The sequence below is a fragment of the Mercenaria mercenaria genome, chromosome 12 (assembly GCF_021730395.1).
Source record: "Mercenaria mercenaria strain notata chromosome 12, MADL_Memer_1, whole genome shotgun sequence".
Taxonomy (NCBI): Eukaryota; Metazoa; Mollusca; class Bivalvia; order Venerida; family Veneridae; genus Mercenaria; species Mercenaria mercenaria.
Genome location: NC_069372.1, coordinates 3,662,502 through 3,680,807, shown reverse-complemented (window position 1 = coordinate 3,680,807; position 18,306 = coordinate 3,662,502). Strand labels below are relative to the sequence as shown.

Below are 18,306 nucleotides of genomic sequence, written 5' to 3'. Positions count from 1 at the left end.
AAGTCGAGCTTTGGAGACCAGTCTCAAATTTCCAGCATCTGACTGGTTGTGTCTGATCACATTTTTTCAAACCGACCAATGATTTAGATGTTGCTGTCTAAAACTGGAGCCTGGAATTCATTTATTTATTTATTATACCAGATTTATATAGCGCCCTTTTCATGATAAACACCACGTTCAAAGGCGCTTTACATATAGCAAACGCAGCCTCACAGGGCGCGAAATTCATCCTCTCATAGAACAGACAAAGAACGATCTGACCAGAGGGACAGAGTGAGATAAAGCCCCCATTACAGATAGAGAGAAATCCTTTTTTAGATAGGGGCCTGTCCGGATAGCATAGCCTAGCTCTTTGCGAGGACAGTCTGGTTCTTTAACGTGCCCGTTAAAATTTTAGAGGCGCAAGTGGTTTGTATATCAACCATATGGCTGAAAATTTCCAAATTATTTTGTAGTTGGCGCTAGAACCTGGTTGCTTTTTATCCAGGTCATGTTGCCACTTCGTAAATTGAATCATATGGCGTGGTCAATGCTACAAACCCCAAAGTGAGGTGTATCATACAATTTATATCAAACCCTCGGGCCGTTCGGTCCTCGGGTGGCAGTACAAACCGCATTTATTGTAGAAGTATAGCAAAAAAAGATGCTTTGCGTTTTAAGTAGCCTGGGAATCTAGTCTGATAATTTCTTACTTTTTTTCTATCTGCAAATTGACAATTTAAGAAACTCGGTGAATGATAATTAACACTAATTAGCGCAAATTTACTGGGATCTTTCATGCATAGATATTATGTAAGATTTATTCTGATAATGCAGGAATTACCAACGACTTCCCAAGTTACGTGTTAAGGCATCGGCCTTAAAGTATAACATATTAACCCGAAAGCAAGCACCGGAAGTTGTTCTAGATCACATAGATATGATAAAATACCAAAAGATAATAAAAGAAGAAATAACCTCAGCAAGGCAGTGTGTGGGTAACATTTTTTAGTCTATTCAATAGCTGACATAACATTGCGAAAACTTAACACGCCAGTGAATATATTATATATCTTTATTTGGTTACAACAAACCTTGCGACCAAAAACGCTCTCGTCTGATGTGAAATTGCTACACACTGTTGCTTCCTTTCATTTTCGTAGACATTAACATACTTTTTTGATATAAATTATGTGCATAATTATTTTGATGAAAGTGTCATAAAGTATGAAAAATTAGAAAAAAACACGGTAATTTCCATTCTCAATAAAGCTTGAAACTACAAAGATACAGTGCGACATAAAGATTTTGGTACATCTGTAATAATTAAGTAAGTTAATGTCTAGGTCTGTTTGACAAATTATTCATGAACCGGGAAGATTCAAGTTCGAGCTCGAAAACGAACAAAATAGTACAGCTTGTACAATAGAGCGTATAAAAATCTACAAAATTTTGTAATTTCATTGTTAAACTCTTGAGCATAGTTAAACATTACGCACGTGTTTCTATTTTTCATGAAGAAGAACCGAATTTCACGTGCATTTATTTGTCATTTGTGCACCCTCTTAATGTTCAAGTAATGTTTAAAAACTCTATCATCAGTTTGGAATCAATGTTATGCACATGCATGTGAAACGCATGTTTTTCTTTGCATTATTCAAAAATATTCCAAATAAGCCTGTAATATTCTTGCAGTATCAAATTTAATGTAGATTCAACGAAGACCAAAGAACACTCAGTACAAAAAAAAATGACAATTAAATATTAAATTATCATACATAACTTGATTCAAAGTAATAAGTTGGCATACTTAAGACGCAATCATAAAACATTAAAGATCTCTTTCTTTATATTGTGAAATCTTTTTGAGCGCAGGGTAAAATTACGCGTTCCGCGTATCAAAGTTGATCTTCATAAACTGTAATAAGTATAAAGGTATTAAATGTTAATTAAGTATCGCGAGCTTGTATGGAAGACATGTGATGCTTGTGTGGTTTTAGGCCTTACGAAATTGCAAATGAGCCGCGCCATAAGAAAACCAACATAGTACATTTGCAACCAGTTTGGATCCAGACCAGCCTGCCCATCCGCGCAGTCTGGTCAGGATCCATGTTGTTCGCTAACAGTTTCTCTAATTGCAATAGGCTTTGAAAGCGAACAGCATGGATCCTGACCAGACTGCGCGGATACGCAGGCTGGTCTGGATCCATGCTGGTCGCAAATGCACTATGTTGGTTTTCTCATGGCGCGGAACAAATATTATTTTACATCTACTTCTGGGCAGTGGCGAATACCTAATACATGTCATATTTTTAACTTCAGTTTCAATTTGTTTGTTTTATATTCTCTGTTAGGACTTAAATATGTCTGTAGGAAATCCTCAGACTGTTCTATGCATTTCACAAACCCGTTTCCTTCTGTACATATGTAAAATGCTTTGACACGTTTTTTCATCATCAATCATGATGCAGCTCTTGAAAAAAAAAATATGAGTTGCAGTAAAATAGGTTTATATTTCATAAAGAATACATAAGAAAGTAGATTTAGCCAGTAGTTACTTTGACAGTTCAGACATTTTGAAATACGAAATACAAAATTTCCAGCCATTTAGGATAAAATGGAGCGACTGAACATTGACGGATTTCAGCTTACACACCTACATGTCGTACTATTACATATATACATCCAAGCCCACGCCATTCCTTGTATTTATTCTTTATAGATCAGGTTAAATATAAATTATGTGGAATCTGGCAATAGCTTGATTATCAGAGAGGTTATAACAATTGATTTGATACCTGTACAATGTAATAATATGTTTGGTATTTTATTCAACGCTGGATTAAAGGATTTTGGATTATAGCACTAGATTTATATCTAGATTATCACAATCCCCACATGCCTGATTACCGAAACTATTCTTTTGTGGTTAATTGTTAATTTCACACTTCAGTCTTTCCAGATATAAAATCATGTCTTTGATTTTTACCTTCTGTGAAACATAAATCATTGTATTAAATTATAATATCATTATATAATTATGAACATAACGTTACGTTTCAAAAAGGGGGAAAAGGTCGTAATGTTACTTATATTAAATAATTCGTTCTGTCAAGACGGGTCTGTTGTCTCAGAAACTCCGACATCTGATTGGTTGTTTTTGATCACAAGTTAGAAATTGACCAATGGCAAGGCTGCATTATGTAGAAATCAGAACGGTATTTCGAGGACCCGTGTTCGAGTGCCGGAATATGTCACGGTACAGAAATTTGATTATAAACAGTGGGGAGAAAATGTTTAGGAGGTCCGGTAACGATCAGTCTGTAGAGCATCGGAAAGACATTCCGAGGTCCCGTGTTCGAGTTTCGGTCTGTCTGCATATTGTCTCACGCTATCACCTTAAACTTGAAAATGTTGACACCGGGCCGTCCTGTTACAGCGCCTTAATTTGCTTTATCGATATATATCATATTGAAATAACAACAAGCCTTGAATTTAGTTTATATTTTCAAGTTGAAGATTACGAAATGCAAGTTCTATAAAGTGGTACATAGAAAACATTTAGCTCTTTCCTGATGGTGGTAGCCTAGGTCCATCCTCCGTGACCATGTGACACTCTCGCTGATGTGAATGAAGTTGACTGCAAGGAGTGGTTAAAACAGTCGGGAAGCAGTACTAGAGACCATTGTCTTTATAGCATATATTTTATTTGTAATAAACAGATTTAAACCAAAACGCGCATATAATGTCGACAAGTCGCTCGTTTTATTGGCAACAACAACTTTGAATCAGTTTTCAAGCGAAAATAAGGCGCCATGTTACAGCGTAAGCAATCATGTAAGGGAACCGTCAAGCTCATTTTCTTGCTTTTCGAGACAAGGAACTTGCATAATTTTGTAGATTTCGGTAGAAATATAGAAATAAAGAAATATGAAAACTTGTTAAAGTGGCGTCTTTTTATAATAGTTTATACTGGCTCATTTAATCCCGACTGTAAAGAAAGCGTTTAATAAATGTCTGCTTAGTTCGCTTACTGAGAAATCTAGCACAATTATAGAAAGCAATGCGCAGTCATGAAACATCTAGACTTGAACCCAATTCTCCAAGGTGAACGTCTGGTACCTTTACAACTAGAATATAGTACCATTTCACGCTTTCTTCCAAAACGATTAATAATACTTATAACGTCGTCTTTAACGACGGTCATATTATCATTAGCATCATCATCAGCAGCAGCAGCTGCATTATTGCAGGTGAACATGTATTTCAACATAAGTAGCTGGTGTTTTTGTTGTATTTAGAGTCAGACTGACACAACCTCAGGTCGTACAGTGACCTTTCTAGCTTTTGGTGGCGGAGGAAGGCCCCCGCTGAACATTGTATCACGCGCCTCGGTAGAACCAACGACCTTCCGTAAGCCAGCTAGATGGCTTCCGCACATTAAAAATTCTACACCCCCCAAAAGGGGGTTACGAACCTGCATCGGCGATGGACAAATGATTCGAAGTCAGCGTCCATGAACGACCCTTTAACAGACAGTGTAGCAACAGGGGGGAGCAACCATTGGTACAAGGGATCAGTGCGGGAACCAGGCTTAATGGCGGACAGGTTATGGGACTCATTTTTCACCCCAGATGGTGATAGATGTATGTTAGAGCAACTTATATTGCGGATGTATTTCTGTTAAGAAACGAAACTGATGGAGTTGTATTTGGTGGTCTGGTTGTGTGACATCTGAATTGTACATTTTAAATGATATGTAGTTAGGGAATATGATCATTACATTAACATATTTGAGCAGAGGGGTAGTTAAATATCAAACAAAAATAAGACATACGTGTTTATAATCAACATTTTTATTACAAATATATAACAACGAACGTTTTGATTTACATGTTTACACTTTGACGTGTTTTTTGTGTGTGTTTGTTACATATTTCACAGACATAATATAAATAGTAATAATAATAATTTGTGTAACACATATTGTATAAAGCATTTGTACAGCTTTTTGTCGGAGGTATTTTGTGTGGTAACAGCGAGATGCATCACATATACTTTGTGTATATACATTGTAAGTAACGAACATTTGCCTCTAAACCCAATGTCTTGACGAGTGTCCTGGCAAAACGCCATTTGGCGTTTTTCGCTTTAAACTCAAAAAACATTAACAAGTTTCACAAGTGTTTGTTTAAAACTCTTTTCAAAACGATATAATACATTTGTTGCTAAATATGAACCTTTTACCTTTTCCGAACTACTTTTTTTACTTGAACAGCTCGTTAAGTAGTCCATAAAACAAATTTTTGATATTTACTTTGTCCCGAATTAAAATATATTCAGTAAGGCCTTATTTGTTTATGAAGTTAGCACACTACTGGTATATTTGTCTAAAAGATGTACTTTACTTTGAAATCACGTGAATACAAACGTCTCGAAATACTTTTAATTTACATTAATTTTTAATTTTCACCTAGCTTCAGCTTACTGAATATTCAAATTAGCATGGGCAGACATTAAAGGTCTGTATCCTTGGATATGACAACGTTTATATAAATGATCAGCAAAATTATAAAAAAAAATATGTAACAGTTTATAACATCTGCCAAAATATTGACACGGATTAACATTTTTGGTCTTTTAAAATTCCTGCGGTCAAACTTTGGTCGTATAAATGACATATTTAAAATGGCTTAATAAAAAAATTTAAATGTGTTAAATCATCTTAAAGACGAAGAATCGCTTTTTATTTCTGTAGCACCTATAACTATTAACCTACGCATATTTATCGAACTACTAGTATGCATTACACGAGTTCGTTTTTACTTTTTGTTTAAAAATGACATTTCTAACCTGATGGCCATGTTCCAAATGTAAAATAAACTTCATATGTATTTTTAAACTATTTCTTAAAAATGTCGGTAAACTTCAAGCCCATATTTTAACAAAAGGAGTATAGTATTTCGTCTAATATATCAATGTTCTTGTCATAAACAATGCTTTTAATGTTTAAATAACTATAAGCGAAACGAAATCTCCGGGCGTTGCGCCCTGATTCACGTCTTTCACATAAAGTCAAATATGACAACCCCCGAATAGATTCGGCGCAATGCTATACGTATATCGCAACACCTGTTATTAAATCGACCATTTTCTCTTTATTTCAAAGTTTGTTTTAAAACAATAGATCGCTATGCGTTTGTTTATAAGACAAAACTTTGCATAACATAAAATCTGCGCAGTTCAAGTGTCACAAAAACATGAAATTTCAAATAAAACTAAACAGCTTATGAAATTTTCCAAATTTGAAACTAGTATTCAACATAGTTCGCGCGTTTTGAAGCGTTAAGTTACATTATTTTTTTACAATGTTATCATTGTGGCATCTTGTTAGCATCTCGTTCAAGTGAAAATAGGTATGTGCTCAACAAGGGGACACTGTTTGACATAGTGATGAAACACAAAATTGTTACCACAGCCACATGCCGGTCTCTGAATCCAGTTAAATATTTCAACACCTGATTTACAAAATCCTTGCTCAAAATCTGCTTTCATTATCTCAAATGTAGTAATTTTCAAATATGCGTTAATTATACACAATAAGGCATAAGAGGAAATTGTACACTTGTTAACTCGTCTCTCGGAAATACACATAGACAAAAAAGTAAAATGCCAAAACAAAAATGAAAAATCACTGGATTTTCTCCCGAAATATCAATGGATTCAGACCCGTGCACAGACCCGTGCGTAAGTTTTAACACTGCAAAACTTGGATAGTATAACATTTACCATCCCGGTCACAAGTTAAACAGGAACAGTATAGGTTACAAACAAACAAGTGAGCAAATATATAACATAAAGTAGTGCTTCGTCTTGAAGCACTGTCTGTGAAATTTAAACATTTCTATGTACATAACAAACTTATAATTACAGTTTATACAAAAAGAAAAAATTGCACGTTTACAGCGACCAGTGAGTCACTTTTACATCGTTACAACAATTGATACATCTTAAGAAAAGTAAGCAAGCTTAGATAATTGCATACCAAAACTTTAAATCATTATGTTTCTTATATGCTACAGTGCACAAAGTCGCTTTCAGTCTCCATCAAGTAAAATAATGAAACTTATTTGATAAATCAGAAAGTAAATTACGCATTTAAATTTCTTAAGTCACTGCATTTTTATTAGAGATTGATATGTAACGAAACTGATAGGGTGTTAATCGTCTTTCAAAAAAGGTAAACTGCGTAAAAAAACGCAAATTACTAATAAACACCTAAATGTCAAATCTAACAATTACTTTTGTCGAAAAAGGTGTCACTGCCTTGTTAATGTCGGTGTAGTAACGTGTTTTGGTTGCTTAACAATTGAACGACAGTCATTCCGCCCGTCTAAGCGAGTGGACTTTCATTACGTGTTCGGCCATGACAACCGCTTTTAACACTTGTTCACAAATGCGATTATTTTTTTACACATAGCCAAAGGCGAAGTTGTTGTCGTAAATTTTTTCATGAAAATGTCGTAAAAGCCGTAATGTTTAAGGACAGGCAGGTCAACCAAAATCATTACAGATTTGTTTCTGTAACATGTTTCTAACTGTTTTATGTTACATCGTTGTCATTTATTTTCATGTTAATGTTACACCGTCTTGCCACTGAACATTTTAATTTACACGTAAGTTTTCTAATGATACATATACGGAATATATATTTATTCTGCATGTATAACTTCGTTGCCTTTTTTATGGCAGTCTATGTAAGTGTACCATCATCACTTTACTGTCCAGATCACAGCTTGTTTGCTTAACTGAGCCCTTCAAACGAAGAACATATCCCTTTCCGGCTACTACCAATACATGTATTGATACATGGAAGCCAAGTGCTTAGTGATAGCTCAAGCTTATATTCCGGTTTTACGAATATTTATGTTATAAATAAGTGTTTTATCCTTTTCATCTGTACATGGAATTCACGCGCCTAACACCACCACTTCGGCGGTCACCATAGTTCATATCTACCCGTGGAGAAAGTCCGTCACTGACTACCCGTGGAGATCCGCCACTTCCATATTTAGCACTATGTCTGTTTATTCTTTTTGGCACAACTGCATACCCGTAGTCCATTTCTTGCCTAAGCATATCGCTTGGCATGCTCTTTGTAAGGTCTCTTTCGGAGTACATGCCCACTTTTTGGCGCATAATTGGAGCATCGTTGTCATCATAATCAGCAGGAGGTATATCAGTAACATGTGATCGTCCGTTATATATGACCGTTGATCTTGGCTCTACACCTGAAGAATAGTTTTCAGATGATCTGTTACTATGAACACCCGAGGAAGACGCAGGTCTTGATCTACGTGGATATTGATCGTAGCTGGAAGAACTTCTTGGAGTAAGTGGGCTCCGTGGTGAGGTCATAGGTGGGTAAACATCGTATTTATTGCCCGGGGTTGTCGGCGGTGTGGAAATACCATTGGAAGAATGAATTGAAGAAGAAATTTTGTCGTCGGACAAATCCAGATTGGAGTTAGGTTTACCTTCTGAGCTAGTAGGTGATGGGACGTCGATACCACTTTCATCTGAGCCATTTCTATGTCGGCTGCCGACGATTGGAATTTGTAGACATTTTCTTTTGGTCGCCTTGTCAAGATCACCATGACGTCTAACTACAGTATCATAGTCTTTAGGAGGGAGCAACAGTGGTGCAGCACCTTTTGTTTCTGTGAGGCGTAGTCGAGCTTTTAATTCGTCTGTTACGGAATCGAACGGTACGGCGTCTTTGAGGCTCTGAAGATCTGGGTCAATGTCGTCACTTCCGGATGGGAAGCCCTCGTCGCTGAAAGATCCGGAATCTGCTCCAGAGTCCTCAAACTGAGCCCTGTCACTCATTCCATCGGAAGAATTGAACCTATGATGGTTCATGTTATTTGTCCGTACATGTACATCGATAGGGACCCGACTTGGGGTATCTTCGATCTGGCCTTGCTGGGCAAGTTGTCGCTCGATTTCGAGAGTACGGTCAGCATTTGAGGCGATAATGTGGTTCAAAAACCGTACAAACGTCGTGGCCGTTTCGGAAGAGTCGAATCTATACACGTGCACGTGGACATACCTGAAAATAAAACAATACAATTAAGTACAGTACTAAGACCTGAGCTTTACTAGTACTGTTACCATCCCTATCATAGGGTAGGTGTGAGGTGAGGATGCAGGGGCGGGGGTGAACGTTATTGTAAATTTTCATTCCATGTTTAAAGATATATCCAATCTGATCAAGGTGCTTAATTTAAGCCTTTTTTCCGAATTAAAACCAAATCGATGTCCTTTTTAAACGGAAAGGGTCTTTATTTTTACATTTGGTGAACCCGATTGATCTGCGAAATTAATTTATAAAAATTCGTTCAAATGTTGGGAGTAATAAGCCCTTCATTGATTAATATACCGGTGATATAGATAGATATGTCTACAAATTAAACGTTACTTCAAATAGACGAAAACCTTGCGTTGGTTTCAAATGCCAATTTTCAATCTAAAGTTTATAAATCTGGTCGGGGACATTTCAATCAAACTGAATTATCGCGGTAGCTATCTGCTAATACATAAAAGAATTCGGTTCATTAAATCTCCACGTTTAATCCATACACCAGGCATAATAAAATTGCAACATCTGAAAGCATTAGCAAATAAAATATTTGAGCCGTGCCATGGGAAAACCAACATAGTGGCTTTGCGACCAGCATGGATCCAGACCAGCCTGCGCATCCGCGCAGTCTGGTCAGGATCCATGCTGTTCGTTTCAAAGCCTAATGGAATTAGAGAAACTAAAAGCGAAGAGCATGGATCCTGACCAGACTGCGCGGATGCGCAGGCTGGTCTGGATCCATGCTGGTCGCAAACCCACTATGTTGGTTTTCTCATGGCACGACTCATTTAGTAATATCTAAATTGCATACATCAACTCGCTATAGTTATAAATACTTTTGTAAAAACTTCAGGCAAAAGTGGTGTCTTTTTTTTCTCTAAAATAGTTCGTCATAAAAATGTTACTTTGAAATTAAGCACCCTGGACAATGGATTTTGGAAAAAAAACAGAAACACGTCCGTTTGTGGTCGCTTTTTTTTGTCAGAACTGTTATTGTAAGGCAATTGTTTACTCCTTATGTGAATATTAACATTTGCATAAAAACATTAGTATTTTTCTCCACTTTCTAGTTTCGGTTTCGATACATGTTTTCCTTTTTCGGAGAAAAGGGAGAATAAAATAGAACATTTGTATTAAAACATTTGAATCAAATGAAAAGTACCAAAGCCTACCTCTGCGTTCTTGGCACGTATCCCAGGTATATACAAGCCACAATGTCGTCTGGTGAACCGTCGTGTGGGTTTTGAGTCTGCACGGCGTACGTTATATCTCTCGATGGAATAATTGGGAATTTAATTGTCTTAATCTTTTTCCCTTTCTTCTTTTCATCTTGTATGTCTTGTGTGATCTTCATTTCTTTCTTTCCCACTTGCAATGTGAGTTTTGGTGCGAACTTCCATTTCTTGGCCTTTCGCCGTAAGTCGTTAATAACTGGGTCTGTGTATCGAACCCCGCGCAGACCACTTGTCTCAACCCATCCGAGGAACTGCACGTAAAACTGTTGTTTCTTTGCACCCAACATTATAAAGTCCCACCAAGATCTGTATATGAATTAAATTATATTTAATAATTTGTATCCAAATGTCAACAGTTCAATACATATTACATTAAACAGTCTTTTTTATTCCAAATATTTTTCTTGCAAAAAAAATATGTCCTTAACTTGTGAACACGATCCGCACTTCTCAAAACAGTAAAACAGACTGCCGTTGACAGCTTCGACCCGCCTCTAAAATACCATTTTACTATCGTATTTTACACCTGCCGTAAGTTAATCGCTCCTATCAATGAAATTGTCTACCTGGGCGTAGGAATACAAAATACTATATACGGGTGTTATGCGGTTCTTGGACGGTTAACAATACGCGGGTTTAAAATATTTCCACGCCTCGTTTCTCGTGACGGAATTTCAAAAGACTGGATCTTATTACAGAAAATCGCTGTAATACGGAGATAAAAATCTCTTTAAAACGAAGATCTACTAATCTGCCGGAAGAATAATAGAAAATTGACAATTAGCTAAATTGGGAGGATCAACACATTTCATTTACAATCTATCCGCTTAAACTTCTGAATGGAGAGCTGCATTGATTGCGAAACAGTGGTTCCCGGCTTTGAAGCAGTGTGAGATGTTAATTACCGCAAATATCCGAACCAATGTTCTCCTTTTTGTAAATGTATAGGTCTCTGGTTAGAGATACCCAATTTGGAAGCAGAACTGTGTAAATTATTTTCCCACACTCGTCCCAAATTTCATTTTAAACGAATTTCTCTTTTTGGATGTATTGACTTACAACATAATATTATATTTATAGGACGAGGGTTCAAATCTCGATCACTGAGCAAAATATTTTTTTATTTTCATTATTCAATTTCTTTTTAAAGTGGTTAAGCAGATTTGCATCAAGTATGAATTTGTTCGAATGTTTAGTAAATGACCATTTACATTTTTTTGTGTTCACCGAGTATTTAACACGTTAGATTTTCACTGCCGGTAGTATTAAAATCTAACTTTCCTATCCTGGTTGCCTAACCAGAGAAAGTTATGTTACCATATGCATACATTTATCAAACATACTTTGTCCAAGGAATGGTATTATTATATGAACTATTGTATTTCATATGTCGAAGATTTATATGCAATTTGTTATTAACAGCCTTTCCCTATGGACAACCAGGATAGATTTTGAAATAACCCAATAACGTATCTAAAGAAAAAGTCCATTATTTGAATATTTCATATAAGGGAGGGGTAATTGCAAAAGTTCATAAAAAATAATAAAACATGCATTTGTAATAGAGATCTAACACTATACGTAAAAGGCCTTTTTGTGCCATGAAGAAATGAGTGAAAAATATCATAAAATGTTGTTCAAATGTAACAGACGGCCTTCAGGGTATCTAGAGCGGCGCGATGGGTGTTTTTATTTACTTTTTTCTTTCGTTTTTTTTTTTGTTTGTTGAGTACTACTGCGACCTATTATATGATGTCGTAGATTCGGATCCCAATGATACTGCGGAATTTGATGACTGTACCAACAGGTTGATTTTGGCGCTAGTACGACAAAAGATATGTAGAAAGTTATTATTGGGTACAGTCTTACGTTAAATATCAAATTGATATGAAATGGGAATGTTAAATATTTCTCGTGCTTTTATTTCGTAAATATAACATACGGTGTACTTAGTATACTTGAGTCAGTTGTTTCCCATTCATCGTTTAAAGCTATAGCATAGACATGAAGCGTTTCTGACAAACGGACAAACTACAGAACTACAAAGGTGATGTTATATGCCTCCATTTGGGCAACAAAAGTATGACTCACGCACGGAACCAGATGTCTTAATTGGAACCAGCTGTCTTGTTGGGAACCAGTTGTCCGGTTGGGAATTTGCTGTCCAGTTGGGAAAACAGTGTCCTGTTGGAAGAATGCTGCAACTCTCTCCCTCTCGCGCTGATTTATCTTTAACATGTTTAATTAAAATACTTTTACGCAACGTGTCAATAGTCCTAGGATTGGTGTAAATTTTATACAAATCGATTGATCAAAAGTGTATACTTTTTTTGTTGTAAACGAAATTCGCAAATGATGTTATCAAACTGGATCTCGTTAATGACAGCGTCGATTTCATTACCAATGAAACTTTAGATCTACGTGTTATTCATACTATAAAACTTTCAAACATTTGTGCATATTTTAGGGAAAGTTTCAGTGAAAAAACAAAACACCTAAAATTGATATCCGTATAATGTATCAATTTCATCCTAAGTATACATTTTATCTTATGTTTAAAAAAAGTTACGAAAAGTTTTGACAAGTTGATTTTCATCTCCTGACGATAAAATCTCATATTTTCTAAGACTATTAGCATTAGCAAAACCTACGCAGCTATTTAAGTCCTCGACTTGACATTTTATGAGAAATGCCACCAATAAATATCCAACTATCAAAATTCAACATCTGTGGAATATAAAAAAGTCACATGTAAATGTTGTTAAAGCTGTTATCTCTTATAGCTTATGTTATAAAATACAGCTTTTACATCATATTTTTTACAGCGTGACTAACACACTATGGAGCATTTCTACATATTTTTTCCAGACCACACGAGTAGATAGAAATCGCGAGTATACTCTTCTGGAGTGAGGCGGTTACTATGATGATGATGCTGGTGATGCTGCTGATGATAATTATGATGATGAATATTGTCTATAATCACCAAACAATATTACTTTTAATTGTTATCTACAAATTCTATATATTACTATTAAAGGGGATTTAGTGCCTGGTAGATGGTTAATATCGCTTATGAATCATTTGCCTCTAACAACTGTAGATTCGAAAGCTTGCTTGTTGTGTAGATTTAAGAAATAACAAGTTCCCAAACGTGGTTTATCGTAGAATAACCCGAGTTTTGAGTTCTTATGCGTAAGAATATATCACGAAGGCCGCATAAATCACACTTGGGAACTTGTTATTTCGATTCTAACACGACATACTAGTATCAACAGTGTTAAAAGAAATGGTAACTACTTTTTACGACCGTGCTATGCACCTGGATCGGATGACGTCATTGCACGCGAGTGGTTTAGATAGATTTTACTCTACATGTACGAAGGTTATTTGCTGGTCGTGTTAGAATTCTTTATTAACACCTTTGTACAGATGGTTCCTTCAGTATAGACCTACCATGTGCAATCTGTATCAAGTATAATTGCTTATTTGCTTAACCCTATTGCTTAATAATTAAATTTTAACTGACAAGGCTTATGCCACAACACTGTAAAAATGCACATATTTAGTCCGCTTAATTAATATCAAGATCATAAAATGTGATGCTTTTGAAAAATTACCTCATAAAAATCAGGTACAATGCTGGCGTATAATTCACATCACGAAAAAGCGTAAACATACCTTTTTATTCAATAACTTGGAATCGTCAGCTTTTTTCTCTAACCTTTATTCACAGTTTTTTAAATTCTTTTTTTCCGTTATCCCTCGTGAAAGAACTTGCAATGCGAACATTTCACTACACAAGTTGTTTTTAAAATTATTTGTGTCTGTTGACACCTTCAACTCGTGTGTTTGAGTTACTCAAAATAATCATGTTTGAAAAAGTAATCACTTACCTATTCACTAGTTAAAAAAGGTTTGACACCGTTTGCTTGTTGTGTGATGAAGGTGTAATTTTTTTGGATGTGATTAAATTAGATAATTGTGCTGCATCTTTTATCGTACCAGCAGTAATCAAGCCATTGACGTATTGGTCAAAATTCATGTTTGTTCGCTCTTTCTATCTTTTCTTTTCTTATTTTTGCAGTAAAATTTTCTTTCTTTCGTTCAGTTTTTAACATGATTTCTTGTATCAGTCAAAGCTCAAGCACTGACAGGATAAAATAACAAAACTTTTTTTGCGATTAGCTAAGATAATACGATTTGTATAAAATACTGTTCTCTTAATTTATTGGTCAATTCCTTTCTACGTAGACCTTGTTTACGCTACTATGTGCGTAAACAAGATTTAGATTTCACTGGTCAGTTCAAATATGCTATAAAAATATTTAATTATTGTAAATAGATTTGTTGATTGAAAGATTTTATAGACAGACAGTAAGAAATAAATATTACTGACGTCCACATTTACAGAAAACCTTAAAATAATCTATACGTGCAAACTTGAATAGTAACCGGATATAACTAAAATATAAAATAAATTTCATTGTAAAATATTATGTAATATTCTCAGGCCACTGACGATTTTCGGTTTAACGTCGGTGTTAGTTTTACAGTTTCAGTGTCTATTTCAATGTCAATAGACTAAAGAATTAATAAAAGTTTGTACAGAATTAAGAGTTGGCGATTTAATCAATTTGTTCGGGTCAATGGTAATAATCTATACCATTGTATTGAATTCATCTTTCGTTATAGATTTTGTTCCTTTTTATTTTTATATAAAGATTTCTTGCACATTTCAGCAATATTGTAATTTAAAACTCCACCAATTTTTTTTACAGTTGTACTGTGAGGCATTAGAGTACTGCCTGCTTCTGTTAATTTATTTTACCATTAATTTTTAGCCAGTTGTTGACAAATTTAGCATTAGCAACGTAAATTTCATAGTAGCGTACATTGACTATGCAAGTCGTTGGTTGCTACAACCGTAAGTTATGGTGACCACTGGATATATCAATCCTAAATCTCTCCCAAAGTGTTAGAGTAGCCACACTGTGGATACCTTGGCATGCAGGAGTGTCAATGATTATTATAATTATACATATTTGTTGCGAATATGTTATAATTAGAATAAAGAGCAAATATGTATCTCTTTTGATGCCATTCAATCATAAAATCGATTTCTGATATTCAAACAAAATTCTTCAGGTATTTTATGTATGAAATTCAAAATTGGGAGATATTCAGTCTCCATTGATGTCAACAGGAATTCATCTTAATTCATTCTTGCAGGGTTCGAAATCCAACAGATAGTGTGAATGACGCTTAGTAGGCTACAAGGTGAAACCTCGACATGGTGACTCGTGTGTGTGTTTGTGTTTCTTTTTTTGTTGTTTTTTTTTTTCCATTTTGTGCGTTTGTTTTGAGATTCGTCTCATGTTTGACGAAGTGTTATCAGATATTTTCGACATAAGTATTTACAATTATTTTATCAAAAAAATCTTTGCTGCTGATTATGATCAAAGCTGGATAATGTGTTCTAAAGCTGTGCTACAAATTTGTACATTTGTAATGTTATTTTAAAAAAGCGTCTACTAGACTGTTCACGTTGTTTTGTTTAAATATCACGCTCTACTAAAAGGATATGCAATTGAATATACCGTAAAATAAGAAATTATACATCTTTTTAAAATACGTATAGTAACGTAATAAAGCACTTTTATTTAAGAAGTCTAAAGAAAGGGGCTCAAGCTTTATGCTAAAATCTCTTGTGCCTACAAAGAGAATTTCACGCACCATGGTGTGATTGTATCATATAGGGTCATTGTCAATCATTGTGTGATAATCAGGTCAGGTAAGAAATAATGCCAAACAAACCTTCCACAATTGAATGTAGATTGTATTGTCGGAATTGACAACATTTGATGAAAACAGCTGTAATATCTCAGTGTAATCTTTTGACAACGACAAACTTGAGAAAATGTAGATAATAGGCAATACAAGCAGAGGATAACGTAAAGAATAAACAGGAATGCCGCACTATTTTCTCACCCTATGAGGTCAAATTGTGCAGTGAAATTATGTATATTATACCAAATGACTGCAAAAAAATTTGACGGCATATATAGTATAGTGATTCATTCAGAACAATTACACGAGAAAAGCAGCGACAAAAGTTGTCTAAATCGTAGAAAAAAGTGCACTGATGTAATTATGAATGTTCAAAGTAGGATTTCTTACAAAGATCTTAAAACTTTGTTTCAGCTGTAACGAAGGCACAATCCCGTAACCAGTAACATCACCTAAGCATTACTGGAGACGCCACAGTCGGCATCTTGGCCAAGAGTTTAAAACTTTGCCCGTAGAAGATCCTCGCCGTTTTTTTTTAAAAAAAATCTATTTTATTTCATTTCTCAAATGAAAGGGGAAAACACCCGCTAAACAATTATCACAACGGTTTACTTCGTTTCAGAAAAATATTACACCCGATATTGATCAGTAAAATCATTTAACTTTTCAGCCTGCGGAAGGTCACGAAAACCTTTTAACAAATTGAAACAACAACAACAACAATATCGCAATGTATTGAGAAACATAAAACATTACATCAAAAGCCCCAGGTCAAGAAATTACTTTCTTATTTAACCGAAAGTATCTTAATTGCCGTGTAATGTTAAAATTAATGATACGTACAATCAATAAAAGAAATATCTGTTAAGAAATGGAATACAACAGCCATATAATCGGCATGGTACGTCTCCCTGAGGGAGAAGTTGCTAATGTACAACAGCACCTCAAAACAAAACCAGTTTGACCTGGGTCACAAGGTATCTTTAGGTCAGTATTTGACTTTATCGCCTTTACTTATCCATTCAATGTAATTTACAAGGATGTTTGAATACACTGAGATACTAACAGTGTCTAAACACTTCACGGTTTTTCTTGAAAACTGAATTGTCATTATAATTATTAGTTTTCTATGATACTAGCGAGAATAATGTAAGAGCAAATTCAAAATATTACGTTAATCCTGCTATGTGATGCGTATTTGCGTTCCTAACAGTTCAGATTTTTCAGACATGCTTCACATTGTGACAATCGACTAAATCAGCGATAACTAAACATTTTCTTGATTACACGGTTCATTCGGCGTGCCTCTCCTAAATTTATATCAGCCTCCGCAACCTCTTGGACATTTTTGCCATTCTGGTATCAACTGGCGTTTCTTGTTCGTTTTTATGCATTTATAGCGCTTCAGTAATTATTTCGGCAATCGACATTCTTCCATGTCATTCTTTGTTGTGCTCTTGAAAGGCTTTTTCATCTACGGATGCACCCCCAGTAGCACATCTTATCTATTATGATATATTTTCTTTTCTTCTGCAGTGTGTTTGGTGATGGGGATCTCATCCTCTTTTTTTTTCTCAGTGTCTCCTGGTGGGGTTCTCATCTGCTCTGATCTGTTTCCTTTTTTCTGCGGTATATTTTCTGGTGGGGATATCAACTATCACATCTTCTCTTTTTTCCTGACTGTTCTTATCTAGCGCGTCCCATTTCCTATATCTTTCTGGATGTTAGCCAGAGGGGGTTCTCATCTACTGTGATATATTGCCTTTTTTTCTGAGTGTTTGCTGGCAGAATGGGAACTTTATGAAATTAATATATTTGTTAGGCTTGAGGGTGCGGCTCGGCAAATGGAGGTGATTTAACCTTTAAAAAGGTCATGTAATCATACATATTGATGCCTTATCTACATAGAAAATCAACTTGATAACAATCCAACATAGACACATATCGTTATCTCAGCAAAAAACACAACATTTGCATGAAGAAGGTAACTAATTTTTTTAACGCTTATTTGACGATATATCGAGGGCTTAGAGCGAAACTGATCTATCTGCTTCTATTTCTATATACAGATAGACCAGTTTCGCTCTAAGCCCTCGATATGTCATCTTACTCTAATTCTACAACGTTTTGGTTACAAAAAAATGTAGTTAATGAAATATT

General features: G+C 35.2%; 1 protein-coding gene across 1 annotated transcript; it reads right to left on the bottom strand.

The window, feature by feature from the left end:
- Positions 1 to 4,817: 4,817 nt before the first annotated feature.
- On the bottom strand, positions 4,818 to 10,904 carry LOC123535470 (uncharacterized). The gene is made up of 2 exons (XM_045318158.2): positions 10,294 to 10,904; positions 4,818 to 9,091 (listed from the first exon to the last, which is right to left on the bottom strand). Exons 1-2 carry the CDS (start codon positions 10,641 to 10,643, stop codon positions 7,933 to 7,935), a joined length of 1,509 nt encoding a protein of 502 aa, XP_045174093.2. The 5' UTR covers positions 10,644 to 10,904; the 3' UTR covers positions 4,818 to 7,932.
- Between the last annotated feature and the right edge of the window lie 7,402 nt (positions 10,905 to 18,306).

Bases quoted from the DNA above. Each gene is read 5' to 3' on its own strand.
- LOC123535470 (XM_045318158.2), bottom strand. From the start codon at position 10,643: ATGTTGGGTGCAAAGAAACAACAGTTTTACGTGCAGTTCCTCGGATGG. The intron at 9,092-10,293 runs GTAGGCTTTGGT...TTTTATTTTCAG, and splicing joins TACGTGCCAAGAACGCAGAG to GTATGTCCACGTGCACGTGT.